General features: G+C 41.1%; 1 protein-coding gene across 1 annotated transcript in view; it reads right to left on the reverse strand.

The window, feature by feature from the left end:
* The window catches only part of cacna1eb (calcium channel, voltage-dependent, R type, alpha 1E subunit b), a 42376-nt gene that overhangs the window by 14873 nt on the left and 8500 nt on the right, over positions 1-19003 (reverse strand). Inside the window, exons 4-18 of the mRNA XM_076098726.1 lie at positions 10510-10613; positions 9012-9170; positions 7706-7896; positions 7521-7624; positions 7322-7437; positions 6417-6470; positions 5112-5192; positions 4782-4991; positions 4560-4672; positions 3873-3985; positions 3633-3764; positions 3268-3337; positions 2759-2876; positions 2051-2118; positions 1860-1927 (exon numbers count right to left, since the gene is read on the reverse strand). Coding sequence (XP_075954841.1) covers positions 1860-1927; positions 2051-2118; positions 2759-2876; positions 3268-3337; positions 3633-3764; positions 3873-3985; positions 4560-4672; positions 4782-4991; positions 5112-5192; positions 6417-6470; positions 7322-7437; positions 7521-7624; positions 7706-7896; positions 9012-9170; positions 10510-10613 — 1701 coding nt within the window. The remainder of the gene's footprint in view (positions 1-1859; positions 1928-2050; positions 2119-2758; positions 2877-3267; positions 3338-3632; positions 3765-3872; positions 3986-4559; positions 4673-4781; positions 4992-5111; positions 5193-6416; positions 6471-7321; positions 7438-7520; positions 7625-7705; positions 7897-9011; positions 9171-10509; positions 10614-19003) is intronic.

Genomic DNA, 19003 nt, shown 5'->3' on the forward strand with positions numbered 1-19003 from the left:
TCTTTTGGTGTCCATGTAATCAATGAATGATTATTTGAAAACAAGACATTAGTGTTTTACAACATACACAGAACATTTGTTGTGACACCGAACTAAATGCGTAAAAGGGGTCGCAAAGTGTAGATGGCGGTTATCCAGTTTACACAGGTTTAGAAGGGACTGAAACCAGTTAATAATGTCAAGTCAGCATTCAGTTTGGCTGTTACCGTTAAATGTTTTCTTAATTTAAGGTTGAAATTGATTGGAAAGCTGGCAGAATGTCAGAATACACAACATTTTGGTCAGTGCCACATAACAGGCATAAAACAAGACAACGTGATGGAACCAGCAAAACACTGTAATACACAGCAGAGTCAGCATCTTGATGGCTGCAGCACGTACAAGACTAACACTCAAATATGAAACAAACAAATGATACATTCAGTGTCACAGCTGGAGTCAGTTACCTGCCATTGTACGGAGGGGACTATTTGCCTTTTCTCTCACTTTATGGAGTTAAATAGTGTCTTTATTTTTATGTCTTTTGTCTGTAATGCAGTTTGTGACTTTGGGAAACATGCTGCACAACAGAACGGGTTATCGTTATTTTTTATTACACGATTTTAGGGAGTTTAAAAGGATCCACCATCATTTCCCCAGGGATTTTGCATGTTTTAACAAATATCTGCCAATCATGTAAAAAGTTTTGCTTGCAGTACTGTAGATGTGTGAAAAGATAAGATGAATTACTTATATTAAGTAAGTTTCTGCAGGTTGATTTTCATATTGTACTGACATGAACAACAAATACATGTCCACCTGGGAGGCAGGAAAAAGCACGTTCGTAATCTGTAATGATATAATATGGTTTGGGAAATCTAGCTCGTAATGGAAAAACCCAGAGTTTGTAGTTAATGGTGTAAAACATGCAAAATAATGAGTGCTGTCCTAATTGAGACAGGCCAGTGCTTAATGTTAACTAACATTTGATTAACACTCAAGCACTCTTTAGCGATCGCTGTTTTAGGAATCATCACTCCGGGTCATTAATGCCCCTGATGTGACATGTACTGTGGTAACAGCAACTCCGTTGTCACAGTTGATCACACAGAGTCGCTCTAAGGAGGGAATCCTGGTCAACATCTGACACACGCCAAAGTGTGTCTCCTCCCAGCAGAGTGACACACTGCGACTTCCCACTGCTCACAGAAAAATCATTGAAAACAACTTCCTGCCCTCCTCCTGACTAACTGGATGATCAGACCTGTGGGAAAGCCACCAGGTCATCGGAAGGAGCAGGAGGTCAGTGAAGAACCTCATTAACGAAGGAGGCTGCCCATTACCAAGACGGTTATAGAAGGAGGTCTGTAAGAGGTCATGCTTTAAATCAGGCACATTCATCAAACATTCAAAATGATGTCATCAATGCCTTAAACATGCCTTTTTTCTAACTTTGCATTCATCATGCAACTGGAGGCACTGAGGGGCAGATCGAGCATTCACCAGTTACACCTTCAACTGGTTCTCAGAGAGTCCACAATCAGTGGCACTGTGGAAATATTGATCTCATTCGCTGCTCCTACAATTGATTTTTTACACTTCTTCTCTCCGCATTAACAGAAGTAGCATGATGATCAAATTCAGGATCACCACCAGTTCTCCCACAAGCATCCGTGTTGTATCTTAAGTAGGTCTAAGCTTGCTGCAAAAAAGGCAAAACAATTTGAAGAATCGTGACAAATTTTATGCTCAATCAGAATTTTCCATTTGCTCAAGAGGAGAGCTGATCTGAGAAACAGTCACACGCTCACGGCTTAGATCTACTTGAGAGTATCTCGTCCTCAAACGCTCATTTTGTCAGCTGTTAAACAATAACTTACTCAGATATCAGACCATCTCTGCCTCTGGCATATCTCTGGTTGAAGAACTCCTCCTCCTCCTCTTCGTCCTAACACAAACACAGATTTAATACTTTAACATCAGAACTGCACAAACCAATTAAATATTACACCTGTAACATGAATGAATATATTGATTAAACTGCTTAAACAGTGGTAAAAGCAGTTCAAACCTTCGTCAGTTCCTGTGCGTTGGCCAGATTATCCACGGCGATGGCCAAAAAGACGTTCAGCAGTGTGTCTGTCATGAACGCAGGTAAGAACAAACGCACCAAACTGTGGGAACCTATCATTGCTTGTGCTCCCCTCTCAAAAATGAACACTGATTTTAAGTTTGTACATGTCCATGTAATTATACCGGCAGCTCGCAGTAGCTTCACATTTACCTCAGCACCATGAGAGTGGCATCGATCTTCTCATCTAACAAGCAAGACAGCAAACACGTGCATTTTTTGCCAAAATGTTGATCTATTACTTTAAGATTTTCCATACAAAGCATGTAGTTATTAAATAAAATATGATGTGATGCTGTGAATTTAACTACAGCAAACATAGTATTTGAAATTAGCATTAAACTCAAAATGTATGCAGCAGCAACAACACTCCCGTAAAATAATATATGATAATATAAACTCTGATAGAGGCAATTCTGCTGGCATTTTGAGCTTTTACAATTGACAGAATATGTTGCTGGTAATGACTGTATACTTCAACTGAGGTCACATTTTGAATGCAGGACTCTTACTTGTGAGTGAGTATCCTTACTCCGCGGTGTCACTGCTTTTACTCGAGTAAATACCTTCTTCCACCACTCATCGTGTTCAGACTTAGATGCTACGTCAGAGCTCTCCGACCACTTTTTCAAGGGCCAATAAGGATACAGTTTCCAAACAAGGTGAGCACTATGAAGTAGATCGACGACCACATGCCGTACTGCACTCCACCCTGCGAGCGAATCCCATCGTACATCACCTCGTTCCAGTCCTCACCAGTCAGAATCTGTAAGCGAATGCACAGAATATTTAACATAAATAATTACACGGTCTAAAAATACATGAAAACTAGAGACATGTTTCCTGTCTGCAAACCAGTTCAAGACATGATATTAAAAATGGCAGTGAAATAGGTAATTACTATGTGTGCTGATCAAAACACTCTTTCACAGCGCGGTTGGTTTTTGTAGCAGATTCTTATGTGGATTCGTTCACGTTTCACTCGTCTGATATTCATGTGCGCATATGTGTGCATGGATGTGTGGGATGATAGCGGAGGCAGGGGGTGGAGAGCGAGTGAGCAGAGTTGTTTAATCTGCGCCTGGGGTGAGAAATATACCCAGGGTGCAATGTGTCATGGAGAGCAGGCAGAATGAGGGGATCTGTGGGAGCCAAACCTGAAACACTGTCATGACGGCAGCTGGAAACGTGTCAAAGTTGGTGGGAGTGTAATCTTCAAAGATAAACCTAGAGGGGAGGCAGATAGAAAGCAGGGTCAGATATGACCAAGGAAGAACAGGAGGAGGAAGAAGAGGAGGAGGAGGATGCAGAGCTATTTTCATCCGGACATGTCATTTCCTCTCCTTTTTCATCATTGAAGAAACTGCCGTTCAGTTTGCAGGGTGCGGAGCAACCATTTGAAAACTGCAGCAATATTTGAGGAAAATCAGCACGACAAATCAAGAACAGAGAAGAAAGTTGTCCTCGTCAACTCGAGAAGTGAGGATGCCAGTTTGGATGTCTTTAGAAGGCTTTTACTCACCTTCCTCCAAAAAGCTGCATCCCCAGCAGAGCAAACACCACGATGAAGAGAAAGAGAAGAAATAGCAGGCTGATGATGGACTTCATGGAGCTCATGAGGGACACAACCAGGTTCCTGAGAGAGGCCCAGTATCTGACAGAAAGAATTCACAGACTTTTTTTAACAGAACTCTGTGGAAACACACAAATATACTTCAACTTGATTTAGCTGAAATGCAGTGTTTTTAGTTGCCCCACTTACTTGGTGATTTTGAAAATCCTCAAAAGTCTCAGGGCCCTCAGGACGCTGATCCCAAATGACATGCCAGGCCTGAAGAAGCCCCAAACCACCTCGAAGATGCTGCCAACAATGACCTGAAAAACATGCCAGCAACAAAACAAAATCATGTCTTTTATGCTCCATCCGACTAGCAGCAAATTGGCAAAACCCTTTCTTTATCTGGGGAAAATGACAGTAAATGTGGACAATTTGCACAAGTGATTTTAATACCTTCTCAAACCACGCGGCACAGTTATTAATCCTAAACTTTTGTCGATCATATTTGAGGCCCTGGAAGACTTTAAGATCACAGCTGACCAAGCTGCACACCTGAACCTTTGAAACACCAAAGTCACACAAACAAACTAACTGAGGTAAAATTACTGTTTTTTTCAATGGAGTCTTGTGGCTTTGAAGTGAGCAAAGATGGATATAACAGCTACAATTCAGTCAGAAAGGGCTGTCTGACAGCAAGGTAAAGCAGTGAAAATACTCTAAAGCGTACACGTAAACTGATATTGATTTTTTTGTGGGCTTTTCTTTGAAGTGTCTAAAATATGTTTTGCTGCCAAATTGAATAATCAAAAACACCTTTATAAGTGAAGTGTGTCAGTTTTTCTTTCTTTTCGAGTGTAATATGGAGTCAGAATAAGGAATAAAGGAGCTCACCCCACAGTCGAAGCAGTTGAAGGATGAATGGAAGTAGAGCCGGAAACCCAGACCATACATTTTCAAAAACATCTCAGCCAAAAACAGCCCCAGGAAAACAAACTCTGCATAGTCTAGAGGTGAGAAAAGAAAAACGCAATTAAGTCAAAGGAGAAGGAGGCAACCGTCCGCCAAAATACAAAGCAGTAAATCGTAAAATAATGTAAAAAAACGGAAACCCACAGAGGAAGATGGTCAGCCAGTCGGGCTGGTTGTGGTGGACGATGGCCACACAGATGGTGTTGAGAGCCACAAGACTGAGCACCATCAGGTAGAAAGTGTCTGTCTTCACCATGCGGCGGATGGAGATGCGCAACATGCGCTCTTTACGCCGCAGGTAGGCAGCGGGGCCTCGCCGGCCACTGCGGAAGTTCATCCTCGACCGCGACATGCCTGAGAGGGAAAGAGGGAACAAGAGAAGTTCAGGAGTGAAGAAGTGGAAACACAGTTTGTAACTTAAGGGAAGAAGGCTGCTCTAAAGGACTGAAACAAAGAGCGAAGTTGTTCACTCACTGACAGTAGACGTGTCGGTGTACTTCTCGTCCCCTGGCGCTCCTCTCCGTGCACCAGTCTTCTTACTCGCTCTCTTTAGCACTAAAAATGTTCCACAAAATATTAAGGTTATAAAAATCTATATATATGTCAAATGGAAAGAAATTATGATTCTTGGTACTTGATGTCTCCTTAAGAGTCAGTAGCTGAGTTATTGCACTTTTCTGTTATCTGCCTGTATCAAAGCAAACTGATTCTGTGGATCCAACAGCACATTTAACTTATTCACATGATTCCCAATGAAGAATTTAGCACCTTAATACCATACCCACTAACTAAAGAGCAAAGAGAGGCTGTGTTTGTGATCAGTTCAACCCATATGGTTTAATACGTAACATTACTGGCGTCATAAGTTATGGCTTTATTCAGAGATCACAGGACCGGTACAGAAAGATCTACAATGCTCACATGATATGTGGCAGCTGGTGCAGGAGAAGGAGAGGTGGCTCTGTTGAAATGTGCAATGACATGAAGACGTGCTATCAGGTCCCTCACAGGACGATTCAGTGGAGAATTAAAAAAACTTATTTTGCCGCTGATTTCTGAAGTAATAAAAAATCAATTAATGAAGAAGGTTCTAGGGATTCATCAATTTTATCATTCATTAGTTTAGTTTATAACTTTAATTTAATTTAAAGTGTCTTTTTTATAATATCCGTTGGGATCTTTTTTTATTTGTACATGTGCTGAATGGAAAGCGATTTTGCAGGATTTCATCCATACAGTTGGCATGAATGAAAGTTTAAAATATAAAAATGGAGACTGCTGGTCTGATGATTGTTTTCTTTTTTTGTTAGGATTTTTGAATCTCTTTTCCTCCCCACTGCAAGAGGACATTTAATTACTTGATTTAACTTTCATTTTGCACACGAGTAGATCACTAAGTGATAAATGTGTCACAGCACTTTTAACAACACAAAGTGCATCTATGCTATAGTCAGATTGCAGTTGATTTATTCAGACATAATTATTTAGATATAAATTGCCAACATGTGTAACGAGGTGCATATTCAAGAGGGTCTTTAGTTTCACCACTGAGGCGGAACTGGTGATGTTAAGCATTAGTATTGTTGCCATGGCTATCTGCAGCTTGCACAATGACTTACAGTACAGAGGAGCATAAACCGCTGACCGGAAGTACGTTTGACATGTTTCGATTTACAGATTAAAAAAAGACACAGAACAGACAGAGTACATTTTGTCACGTAATAAACGCAGACCGACGTGTATAGTCAGGCGTGATTAGTCTAAAGTGTGTGAACTTACCATCTAACGGCGATCTGCCAGAACTTTTATTCTCCTCTGCCAGCATTACCTCCTCTGTAATACAATGAAAGACTGGATGTTAAACACAGTATTTGTTTTCATTAAGCCACAATTCAGATCATTAGACGTGGAAATAAACATTGCAGGGTTGTGTTCTATCGGATGTCTGCAAACATTTACAGGAACTGAGGCCAAACTGATGTGAACACTGCTTTGAGAGGCTGGCATGACCTTCTTTAGAGAAGCAGCTCTTATTCTCTCTTACATTCTCGCAAATTCGCTCTCTTCCCACACTCACCCACATCCATGCACACATAAATATGCACCGCAGCTCTCACACATGCATGGAAACACACACCGATGCGTGTGCACACAAATTTAAGTCAGTGAGTCAGTATCACCTTTTTCTCACCTTCTACTTGCGTGGGAGACCAGCAATGTAGATTTGCCATTACACCACTGTGTGTGTATGTGTGTGTGTGTGTATGCAACTTACTCTTCTACTGTAGATCCAAAAAGTGTGTGTGTGTGTGTGTGTGTGTGTGACTGTTGCAGAGAGACCGCTTTACAAAATCAGCTGCAAAAGAGACCATTTAGCTGCTTAATTATTATAAACCTACATCGATACAGCTTGACTCTTCTAAATTCATCTTTTACAAGTTATTTTTGGCAGCATGTCTCACAAAATGACTACCGCAATGAAGTTTCTGCTGAGTAAAGGAATAGTTTGACAATTTTCTTTCTCTTTATTGCTCAGACTTCGGCACAATGTAAACATTTTGGAATGACTTTTGCTTTAAATATCAGTTTTTATTCTGTTATGAGCAAAACCTTTTTATGAAAACATCAGAAATGCATTATGAAGTGTGTGTCTGCGGATGTGAAGTCGTTCTGCTGCCCAGTACCTGCCCTGTCTATCCAGGCTCGGTAGCCGTTCAGTTCTCTTTCCACCTGCTGCTGGCGGCGTAGCTTCATGAAGGCCCGCCTGTTCTCCACCCTCTCCCTCTCTTTGGCAAATTCTCTGAAGAGGGACGCATTAAGAACACAATGCATAACACAGACAGAAACACCAGTGTTCAAACACATTGGAAGAGTCACACTCACCCCGACAGGACTCCCAACACCAGGTTCAGCACGAAGAACGAGCCAATGATGATGAGAGGGATGAAGTACATCCAGTTCCATGTCATACCCAAGGCATCGTTGGTCTGAAACCCAGAACATTCACGTCATCACACAACAACCGTTACGCTTCGCGGTTCATTCGTTTCAGCAGAACCGAGGCTCACGTTGTAGAGAACGGCCGTCCATCCCTCCATGGTGATACACTGGAAGACGGTGAGTACGGCGAACAGGATGTTGTCGAACTGCGTGATGCCGTCGTTGGGTCCGATCCAGGTGTCGTTGCAGTCGTAGCTCTCTGGACACTTCCTCACTCCGCAGGCGAACGCCAACTCTGACGAGTCGACAGTCTCATTGTCTAGAAAAAGACAATGATTTCACTTTAATCTGCTGAGGAAGGAACGTTTTCTTTCAGCTCACCTTCAATCTGAGTTTAACTTGTATGAGCAGGTCCAGTACGCAATTTACCAAAGAGTGAAATAAAAATTTTTAACTGTCTTGCATCCCGTAGATAAACTTTTGGACAATATTTGCATATTTTTCAATGTGGTAGAAGCAGCAGGTATGAATATTTTTTACACATCTTAAAACATGTGTAAAGGGAATTTTTTTAACTTTGAATTTTAGGGGACCATTAGATAATAAAGGGATATATGTAAATATTTTTCTTGTCTTAAATACTGTTTATACAGGTTTTATATCTGAATCCATCTTTGAGTGGTGCTGGGCGATGACAGTAAATGCTATGGTGTCACGCGTGATTACAGAGTAGTTGTTGACTAATTAAGCAGTATCTAAATTAGCCAGCAACAACTCTAATAATACCTCTGAGCTCACTGCTGCTGTAATCGAGGAAAGCCTCAGAGTCTCAAACAAAGATGTTCACACAGTCTGAGAACACTGAGCAAACCACACATTTGGTGAACCTGCTGGTAAAGCTATCAAAGTTAATTTATTAGTAATCCAAAAACAAAGCGTGACAATATTCTTTGGCTTTGGTATTGTGACAAAATCAGGCGCACCTCAGAACAGGAGGTGCGCACAGATGGCGAGGTGGTCAAGCCAAAAACATACTAAAACATGGCTTTTAGATGAACGTTTAAAGTAGCGTCACATAAGTCCTCCTCCAAACTTTGGGAATGTCTTTTGATTCCACCTCATCTACGTTTAGTTATTAACCAGAAAAACTAAATTGACCCAGAAAAATAAGGACATTATCATCAAGTATTTTAGGAGCCATTGGAAAAACACTCACAATAACTTTAGACGAAACCCAACGCTTTCCCTCTAGTGTCGAACTATTTACTTTCACACTATTTTAACAAGAAATGTATATAAAACTAATACTATTTCATGTTATAGTTAAACCAATCTTGTCACTGACTTGATGAAGTTGCCAAAGGTTAGGCTTTGCCTATACTCCTGATTTGTTTTAATTGACACTGAAGTATGATGAGCACAAAATAATCGTACCAAGGATGTCGTCAGATGGCAGGCAGGTGTGGTGAAGCTTCCCGCTGTAGAACTCCAGACCGATTATGGCAAACATGAGGATGGCGAAGAACAAGAGAAGGCCGATCTGGAGCAGCGGGATCATGGCCTTCATGATGGACTTCAGCACAATCTGCAGGCCTTGAAGCATTCACAAAGAAAAAGACATCCTGTTCAAGAACAACACCGCAGTATTTTTCGTTGCATTAATGTATTTGTCAGTATGTCAGTAGCCCCCTCCCTTTTGTAAAACACTTCTTGTATTTTTCCAAACACGAGTTTGCAACATCACAGTGATGGCAGTTGAATCCACAAAAGGTAGTCCTGTTCTCCCAGAACTCAATTTAAGAGATTAAAGAGAAACATATTCAGGAGGCTCCAACTCTGCCAGTATTTTCCCCTTTTCCATTTCACTGCCTCAACATGAACAAAACAGAAAACAGTCTTGTTACTACAAACACAGTAATTGTCTGTCAAGAATGGGAAAAAAACTGCCATCCACGTGCTTTTCGACATGTTTCTGCACGTCTGAGCTGTTTTTCACAGGTTTATACTAGAGAAAGGTGCCAATGACTTGCTGCCCACAGTAACTTCTGAATGTGGCAAATACAACGGAGGGTTTAGTCTCCGATATCAATGCTGAATTTAAAGGATTTAAACTCAAAAGGGCCTCAAAAGTAACTTTGTAGTTGCAGTGGCATCATCATAGACTGCGTATAAGAAATGGACGTAGTCACCGTGATATCGCCTATTGATTTGTGGACGTTTTGAAGCCTTGTGTTCGACATTTTGTCCGTTGCCATCTTTGCTTTTTGAAACCAGAAATGATACGAGAGGGTGGAGCTAAGTACAACTGAACGTAGAATACTTTTTAGGCAACAGAAAAGGTTACAATTTACTTTCAAGAACTGAAAACACACTGTCAAAGTGTTGAAGTTGTTAGACGACAACACGGACAACTCCCAGACCGGACAACCCTGTGGAAGCAACCTGTCAATCACAAGGTAGCCCCGCCCTAAAGCATACCCTGCTTTATGGTATTTTTCTCAAAATGGACCATAATTTACTAAATGAACATCATACTGTGTTGAAGAAGACTTGAAACTAGCGATTGAGACCATGTTTACAATGTTTACTAAGCTAATAAATGAAGTGAGAAGTAGGGTAATCTTCCCATAGATTTCTATGCAATCAACTTCTTTTTGCAACCAGAGAAGTCGCCCCTGATGGCCAATAGAAAGAATGCAAGTTTAGGGCTCTTCTGCACTGACTTCACTTTCCAGACTTGGAGGTTGCCAAACGGGCAGCGCCACCCTGACACAATCAGTGCAGTATTAATATCACTGACATACACATTCTTAAACAACTATCTAAAAACATCCTACAAATTACCCGCAAAGAATAATCACTTGTTATTTGCATCATTGTAGCAGTGTGTTTAACCTCGAAGAGCCAGATTACAGGTCAGTAAGCGACTCACTGGGGATCCCGGAGACGAGTTTGAGAGGTCTCAGCACTCGCACAGCCCTCAGGGTCCTCAGGTCGACTGGGATGTTCATGTGGGCGCCAGCAGTGGCCAGGATCCTAATGGACAACACACACACACACACACACACCACACACACACACACACACACACACACACACACACACACACACACACACACACACACACACACACACACACACACACACACACACACACACACACACACACACACACACACACACACACACACACCATGTATACTTGATCCAAAGATATTTCTGATGCTTAGATTGTTAGGCAGACAGTTCATTGTTATCTCTCTTTTATCATTGTGTTAAGACATTAATACATTAATAGCTATTACTTGTAATGGCCTGAAAATGCCACAGGGACATCCATTAGTAGCTACTGTATATCTGGTGCCAAGCCTCTCTTTCCTTTCTTAAGATTAATGTTTTTTTGTCTGTTTGACAAATTCAATGACAGAAATAGGTAAAAGGCAACAAATGTAACAGATGTAACTCAAGGACAATTTTGGAGATGAGTCAATTTTAAAGGAAAAAAGGGGAAGTAATAAACTGATTTGATGTCTGTGCAGCCACTGAGCGGTACAGTATATCTATTTAGTACCAGACTTGTATGGCGAGAGACAAAGAATGCACAGCTACACCTGGCAGGCATTTCTACTCACATCTACCCACGCACACATTGATGTCCCTCCACCTCCACACAAACAATGAAAAACAGCAACAGGGCCAAACAACGGGCACGTACACCAGAAATCACATGTGAATGTTTCCTGTTGGCAAAAAAAATGGTTTTATGTTACTTTCAATTAGAGGAAGATAATTTTATAACAAATTACACAAAAGTGCTGCTATATCCCTGCAAACTCAGTTATTGGTGACCCATAACCATTAAAGCGTTCAGTGTTGGTCAATATCCACTGTGTGATCATTTTACTGGGTTGTGAAAATTATCCCAGAAATCATAATTATTTCTAGATTTTTACAAATTTCTCTCTTTCTGTTACACAGACACAGATACAAATCTATTAACTCGTAAAATCTTTGGGCAATGTTGGGGAGTGTGGGGGAGGGTGTGTGTGTGTGTGTGTGTGTGTGTGTGTGTGCGTGTGCGTGTGAGCAGGGGGTGGAAAGCACATGGCAGAAACTCAAGAGTAAGCCCACGCAGAATCTCTCCTGAAAGCAGTGGGAGGGAGAGAGGCCGAATGAGCGAGTGAATGAGCGAGGCCCCGTTCACACTGCTGCGGATAAACCTGTTCAAAGTGGCGATAGCTCACCGACAGTACCGGCATGATCAGGACCAGTCTACTGTCGATACTGAACGGTACGACACGTGCAGATAATCTAAGAATGAATCACATTAAAAGGTCGTCATGATTTAAGTGTGTATACCATTTTCAATCCACATCAAAATGTGAGCTACTATCATTAAATCTGAGCTGGTAATGTTGAAAGGATCACAGAGGAAAGCTTTTGGTGGCTGAATAGTGCTCCACATTTCTAAGTAAACCGATCTTGATGATACAATTTAAACAACGCAATTTAAAACACCAGAGATATACTTATACAGTTGCTCAAATGTGTATGAAGAATCACAAATATTTAAAGGGTACTGCAGAGATTTATTGTTGCACTTCTAGACAGTTGAGAGACTTTTGGTCCTGGGTCAAGCTTGCAAAACTCTTTTTCATGATGCAACTGATTCGGTGCGAGTGTCAGAAGTGTCGTGTGTACTGTACACACATACTGTATATACACACAGCTAGTGGCCGTGAAATATCAAATCTAATTTAATGTAAATTAATCAACAAGACAAGCAATAAAAACAAATTAAGTCTTTCTATTTGGCTTTCTGTTATTTTGTGGCACGAATGAGGATACCAAACAATCACTTTTACTTCAGTGTGGTCATTAGGAGTAATTGGGTTTTAGTGTGCCTGTTAATGTACTGAGTGAGTGAGCGAGTGAGTGTGTCAGACCATGAAAGAGATGACACAGTGAGAGACTCTGAGACAGAGCGGGAGCAGAGGAGTGGGAGTCTGTGGAAATAGCCTTCAAATCCAACACAGTGAAGAAAACGGCAGGCAGCAGCTCCTTCAAGGCTGCACTTTGAGAGCAACGATTCAATGGAGGCTTCTTCTAAATTAAAGCAAATATTCTCTCTGTTTGTCTTATGATTCATCCCTGCACACACACACACACACACACACACACACACACACACACACACACACACACACACACACACACACACACACACCGAGGGCATTTTCTTTTGTTTAGTTGAGAAATTGGTTTCCTGCAGAAACAAAATTCACTGAAACAATCTGCAATCATGCAAACCAACATTTTAGTCTTACAGCTTCCAATATCTTACTTACATTCCTTCAGTTTACTTGATATGCTGTTTGTATCTATTTGCATCTTACATCTTTGAGACCACAAAATATTGTTGTACAAATTCAAAGACTGTGTGAGACTGGTTTAAATGACTTTATATGGGGCGCCACAGGGTTCATTTTATTTAATATCTACATGCTTCCACTACATATAATTCACAGTTTGTATTTTAATTCAAAGATTTCTATCATCATCTTCGACTCAAACTGAAATAATTATTTTCCGCCATCTACAACCAACACGTTCTCACTCCCAACCCGTCAAATACGGCAGCTTGATCCGCGGCCTTACACTTTACGTAGCCCTGTAGCATCAGTTTTGCTCGTGTCAATTTGCACTCTTTACATGCATACACTGTTTTTTCAAAATGACATTCAACGTTCACAGGAAACTACTTTGTTAGGGTTAAGTAAAAAAAGTACTTGAATTATGGTTTGGGTTGAAATAAGTACGTTTCTTACGTTAAGTATGTTACATAACGCTACAATGCAATTAACGGCTAACTTAAAATAACTCAAAGTTGACTTTTGGTTTACATGGACACGAACACCATCTCCTGGGTGAAAGTCCCATGTTTTTTGACCCATCCATTCACCCCAACATCCTCCCTTAGTGGACTTCTCACTCTTTACACTATCACATGACTTCCTTACTATACTTTGGCCGTAATGACGTCCACGTAGAGCGTCGTAGCGTGACACGTGGGGCCGCTGACCAAGCAGCCGCATTTGATGACTTAAGAGTGAGAACGGGTTACTGCAACAAAGTCAAAACATTAGTGCTGATCGTACGTCACTGGCAAAACAGATCAGGATTATAGAAGCCTAATCAATCAATTCTACGACAAGATTGGTTTAAATAACAAGAATAATAGACCACAAGTCAACACCTGACATATTCCTTCACCGCCAGTAAGTCAGACTACTATGATCCCGTTTCCTGTTTAACCCAGTTACTGGCAGAGCCCCAAAATATATTCTTGACCTTCTTGCACATTATAAAACATCCAGACCTCTTAGATCCTCTGAACAAAAGGTTAAACGTCTGAATAGATCTACAGTATATAACCAAATGTGTCTTGCCTTCTTTAACCTTCAATATGTCGGCGCTCTACTGTACATGAAACAAAATCCAGTTTTGCAGGAGTGGAAATTCACTCGGCATAAATATTATGTAATTACATTAATGCAGACAGATAAATGTATCATTTATAGCAGGGCTCTCGGTACAGTAAAGAGACAATAAAACACATAGGACAGCTACACGCACACACACACACACACACACACACACACACACACACACGCCCCACTACAGATTCAACTCCGTAACAATCCAGCAGCGAGTTAATGTTCATACTGAGAGGCTAATCTCTTCCTCGTTGGCTCTCTAAGTGAAGCACTGTTGCACAGTATTATACCAAACTGGCTCTGGAGAGGCTGAATTCATTACATGCACAGAATGCAGCCTCTCCCACACACCTCCACCTACACTAAGAACACCACCAACAAACTACAGTGATCAGCAGCATCACGTTGCTCACCATTTCAGCACAGCTCTGCGTATGGTAATGTGCAGCCCAATCAACATAATGCGTCAACAAATTAATGGCTTTGAATTCAATATGGAAAAAACATAAACTGTGCGTCGAATTGGAACATTAATACTGCTCTGTTGAGCACTTATTCACTATTAGTCATAGAATAATCGGCTGAGTGTGTTTTCCCAAAGAAAACCCAGCTGGGACTTTAAGCTATTGTTTGTTCAGTTCACTTATGAAAGCACAATTAGAGGTGAGACCACTGCAGGTGTCCTTGAAAACACCTGGCACAATACAAGAGACCTGGAGGTTTGAATCGTAACTCCTGAATTAGTTTTTAGAGTCACCAACATGGTTGGAAACACTTTCAGCTTCAAATTTCCATTTGATATTTGACTCGTAGTTTTGAGATTACAGACCTCCTGGATTGTGTTGCACCAGCTGTTTGTAAATCTATCTTAAAATACATATTTTTAGAGCAAAGTCCTTTAACATTCTTGCTAACTACTAGCTAGTTTAAAACTACTTATTTGCTAAATCAAGCTACACCATTAAAACTTGAGTAATGTTTTAGCTAGTAACTATATTAATGTATAAATTGGTTGAAACATCTGTAGCACCAGCCAAACAAACACGATCAACTATTTACACACGTAAACTACAACATAACTTTCAAAATAACAATCACAAACACTATCAAACTAAACAATGTATTAGAATCAGTGAGAAATGTCTGTTCATGCTAACGTAACTGACAGTAGTTTGGCCTGACGTGTTTTGCATAAAAGTTTATAAATTGAGGTAGATTTCTGTATATAATTGAAAAACTTCCCAATTTGCAATTTAACAGCATTTTGATCAAGTGTAAGGTCAGATGTACAACTTTATCCCAACTTTAAACTAACGGGGCCGTATGTGCACGCTAACATTAGCATTGTCAGTTAGCTACTCAACAGTTTCACCAGTTACTGGGTGGAAATATCTACCCAGCAACTATTTTGTAACAACTAATTTATATGTAAGAACTAGTTTGTTTGGTGCAATCTCCACTAAGTAAAGGCTAAAATGCTAAATTTTAACTTACAAGCAGCTGGAGCAACCGGCTCCAGGTATAAGAGTTTTAAGAGATTTAAAATTTGTATCATAATCTGGTTTAAAGACTGTAATTATTTTTGTCTATATTTTGCTCACATGGTGTATATTCCTAAATAAAGCAATGTTAATTACATCACCACAAACAAACACAACACGGAGAAAGTGGAGCCAAAGAGTAATGATCCAGCACTGCTTGTTTTTCGGGTCTCAAGGCAAATAACTATATTTCCATGTACTGCTGTGTGTGTTGTACTTTATGGGAACTTGGAGGCGACAAGTCAAATACATACACAACTCACAGAAGATGGTTGATGGGGTGGGGATAGCAATCTTTAGCCCCGGGGCCCCCCTGACGACTTAATCCAGTGATACATGCAAATACACATTAAATGATACAGATGAAAACTGTCTTGGCTTGCAATGACAGACTCACTCCTGCGTGTCTGTCTTTGTGCCAGATGGCCAATGAGTCACTCCCAACTCCCACCCAGTTGTATTATTCATCCTGTGTAAAGAGCAATGATTTTAGCAAAGTGCCACACTGTGTAAGAGGGAGAGCGGGGGGGGGGGGGGGGGGACAAGGGAAAGCTGATATCCTTCATACTGCAATGCTGGGAAGCTGACAGAGACACCTGGGGATCAATAACATTCAGGTCTGATGAGGGAGTTGTTAGAACTAATCCAACAACACAAGGGTAACAGGTTCACTGGCAACACTCAGCCTTATAAATGGAGTAACACACACACACACACGCACGCACACACACGCACACACACACACATGCACAAGTCGTTTGAGACACATTTTGTTGCTAATCAAAGCATCGTGTCCACCTGCGCCAATCTGCGTTTGCCGCAGGACATAATTGACCATTTTAGGAATCCGTGAATTAAATTGGTTTTTGGGGAAGTTGTTCTAGCTGCTCCGTTTTGCTACACACTCGTCACTCAGATTAAGGATTTTAATTGAGCTCGGTGTCCCACCAGATTCACTTCTACCAATTCATTAATACGAAATGGAATGAATGCCGCCAGCGCTGGCCCAGTGGCCTCGATTTTATTCCCAACTGGCCTCTATGACACATGTGTGTTTTCTTTTAAGTCTGACTTACTTGTACTGTGCCACCAGAGTGCTTGTGTGTGTGCGTGTGCATATGCGTGTGTGTGTGTGTGTGTGTGTTTGACAGAGTGGAGAGGAGAGGAGAGCAGCATATGTGCTACCAGAAAATGTGTCAGATAGGTGGCAGGAAACCAGGTCGCCAGTTACCAGCTGTGGCTGGAATTGGGCGAGATGATCTGTGGACTGCTTTTTGACGATTTTGTGATTTTCTATACTGTAAATTGTCAGTTGTATGAGAAGAACTTAACTTCAACAGTTGAGTCTATAGAAACCATATAACTGTTACTTCACCATCGTGTGTGGTTACAGGTGCAACAAAGCACACTTCTGGACTTTTTGGACTTCAGTTCAGCCTTTAATCCAATTTTCCTCAACTGTCTGCACAGCAAGCTGCTACAGCTGCAGGTACCTGGAGTGGTTTACAGCCTTCCTAACCAACAGGAAGCAGCAGCAAGAACTTGGCGGTCACCTGTCTGCCCGCCTCGCCTACAACACCGGAGCTCCACAGGGTCGTGTCCTCTCTGTCCATATCTGTTCTCCCTGTACACCGATCACTGCACCTCCTCCTGCCACACTTCTATCAAGCTGGTCAAGTTTGCCTATCTGACCCCGGTCCAAGGCCTCACGGGCAAAGGGACAAGTGTCTGTGAGCGTTCTGCATGATGCCAGAGCCAGTAGTATCGTGGCTTAGCCGTCACACCCAGCTCACTGCCTCTTCACAAAGCTCCATCAGCACCAGGACCACCAGACCATCACTCTCCTCAACAACCCATCCTACCTCCCTCCTTCATTCCACGACCGCCCATCAAACATTGTCCCCTTCTAGGTTTAAGTATGAGTGAAAACATGCAGCTGTCTGTATGATTACAGCTGTAATCCATACAGTGTTTGACCACCACAGAAGTGATACGATTAGTCTGTAACTTAATTCATCGATCTACAGAAACTAACCGTTTAGATAATCAAGTAATTGTTTAAACCATTTTAAATATAAAAGAATGCTCAAGTTTAGGTGCTTTTACTTCCTCAAATGTGATTATTTCCTGGTTTTCTTAGTCTTTTATTATAGTGAACTAAATTCTTTGGGTTTTGGACCGTTTGTTAGACAAACAAGCATTTTAATTAATCAACTTGAGTACAACCTGTACTTCCTCTTTTATGTCCCATGTAGACGAGGGGATCGGAACCAAATCATTTAAAATAATTGTTAAAAGTGTATTAATAATGACAATGATTGTTATGTAAGACACACATTTTCAAGTGCCCACCGATGTGTTTTGGAGGACTGTAATTGGATCCACACACCACAGCTCGCTCTGAACTCCATCAAACTGTTACACAACTTGCACCACTGGCCTTCAAGTGATATCCTACGCCAAATCTCTATTTATAGCAACACTCACATTTTGAATGCATGATGGGTGGCTGGTAAAAACAACAGCTTACGGTCATCTGGTTGGTTTCAACAGATTCACAGCAGAATTAAAGTATTTAAACAGACAAGCAGCTCATTCATTTAGTCATACTTTGACTGAAACATACTGAACATATGGGTAGACACAAGAGAAGTGGATTATGTTGCAGGGGTGGTTTGTTTCTGTACGTTTTTTATGGATATTTGATCGTGATCATGAAAAGCCATTGTAACTTTAACAGGTTCAAGCTGTTGCTGTAGGAAACTACAAATTAAAATCCTCATTGAGAATTTACATCAAATTATTAAGTCTTTGCATTTTCATATGTAGTTTTTCGGGTAGTACTTTAAGGTTTAAATCACAAACTATTCTGAATGCCTGTAAATAAACAGAAAAGATAAATGTACAGACGTGTTTTCTCCAGCCATGTGCAACCAGCACTGTAGATCAAGAAACACAACTAGTCAAAGGCTTGTGAATAACGAGCTGTCGCTTTGAACAAACAGCGCTTCATTTCTTTTGGCTAACGCGCCATTTATTGAGAAACTGAAAGCAAATTGTTTTGGAGCAAACCGATGCCAAATGAGAGAATTTCAAAGCATCCCAGTAAAGCAACCAGTGAGGTAACAACTGTTCAGAGCAGATTATTAAAACCGACTCAACACTTCTGTCACCAACACAGCTGTTGAGTGTTTGGGCCGGCAGTAACTGGTCTGCAAACGTGATGCTGATGTGCCTTTTATGTAAGAGGCCGAGAGAAAGAGAGACAGCGGGACGAAAAGACACAGAGGAATAAGAGATACTGAGAAAGAGAAAGATGTGGGTGTCGGGGTGAAATGAGATGTCAACACACCAAAAGCAATCTTTCCTGCATGCTGAATAATGTACA

This window comes from Anarhichas minor, unplaced genomic scaffold, assembly GCF_050575085.1.
Source record: "Anarhichas minor isolate MPS153535 unplaced genomic scaffold, ASM5057508v1 ptg000024l, whole genome shotgun sequence".
Classification (NCBI taxonomy): Eukaryota; Metazoa; Chordata; class Actinopteri; order Perciformes; family Anarhichadidae; genus Anarhichas; species Anarhichas minor.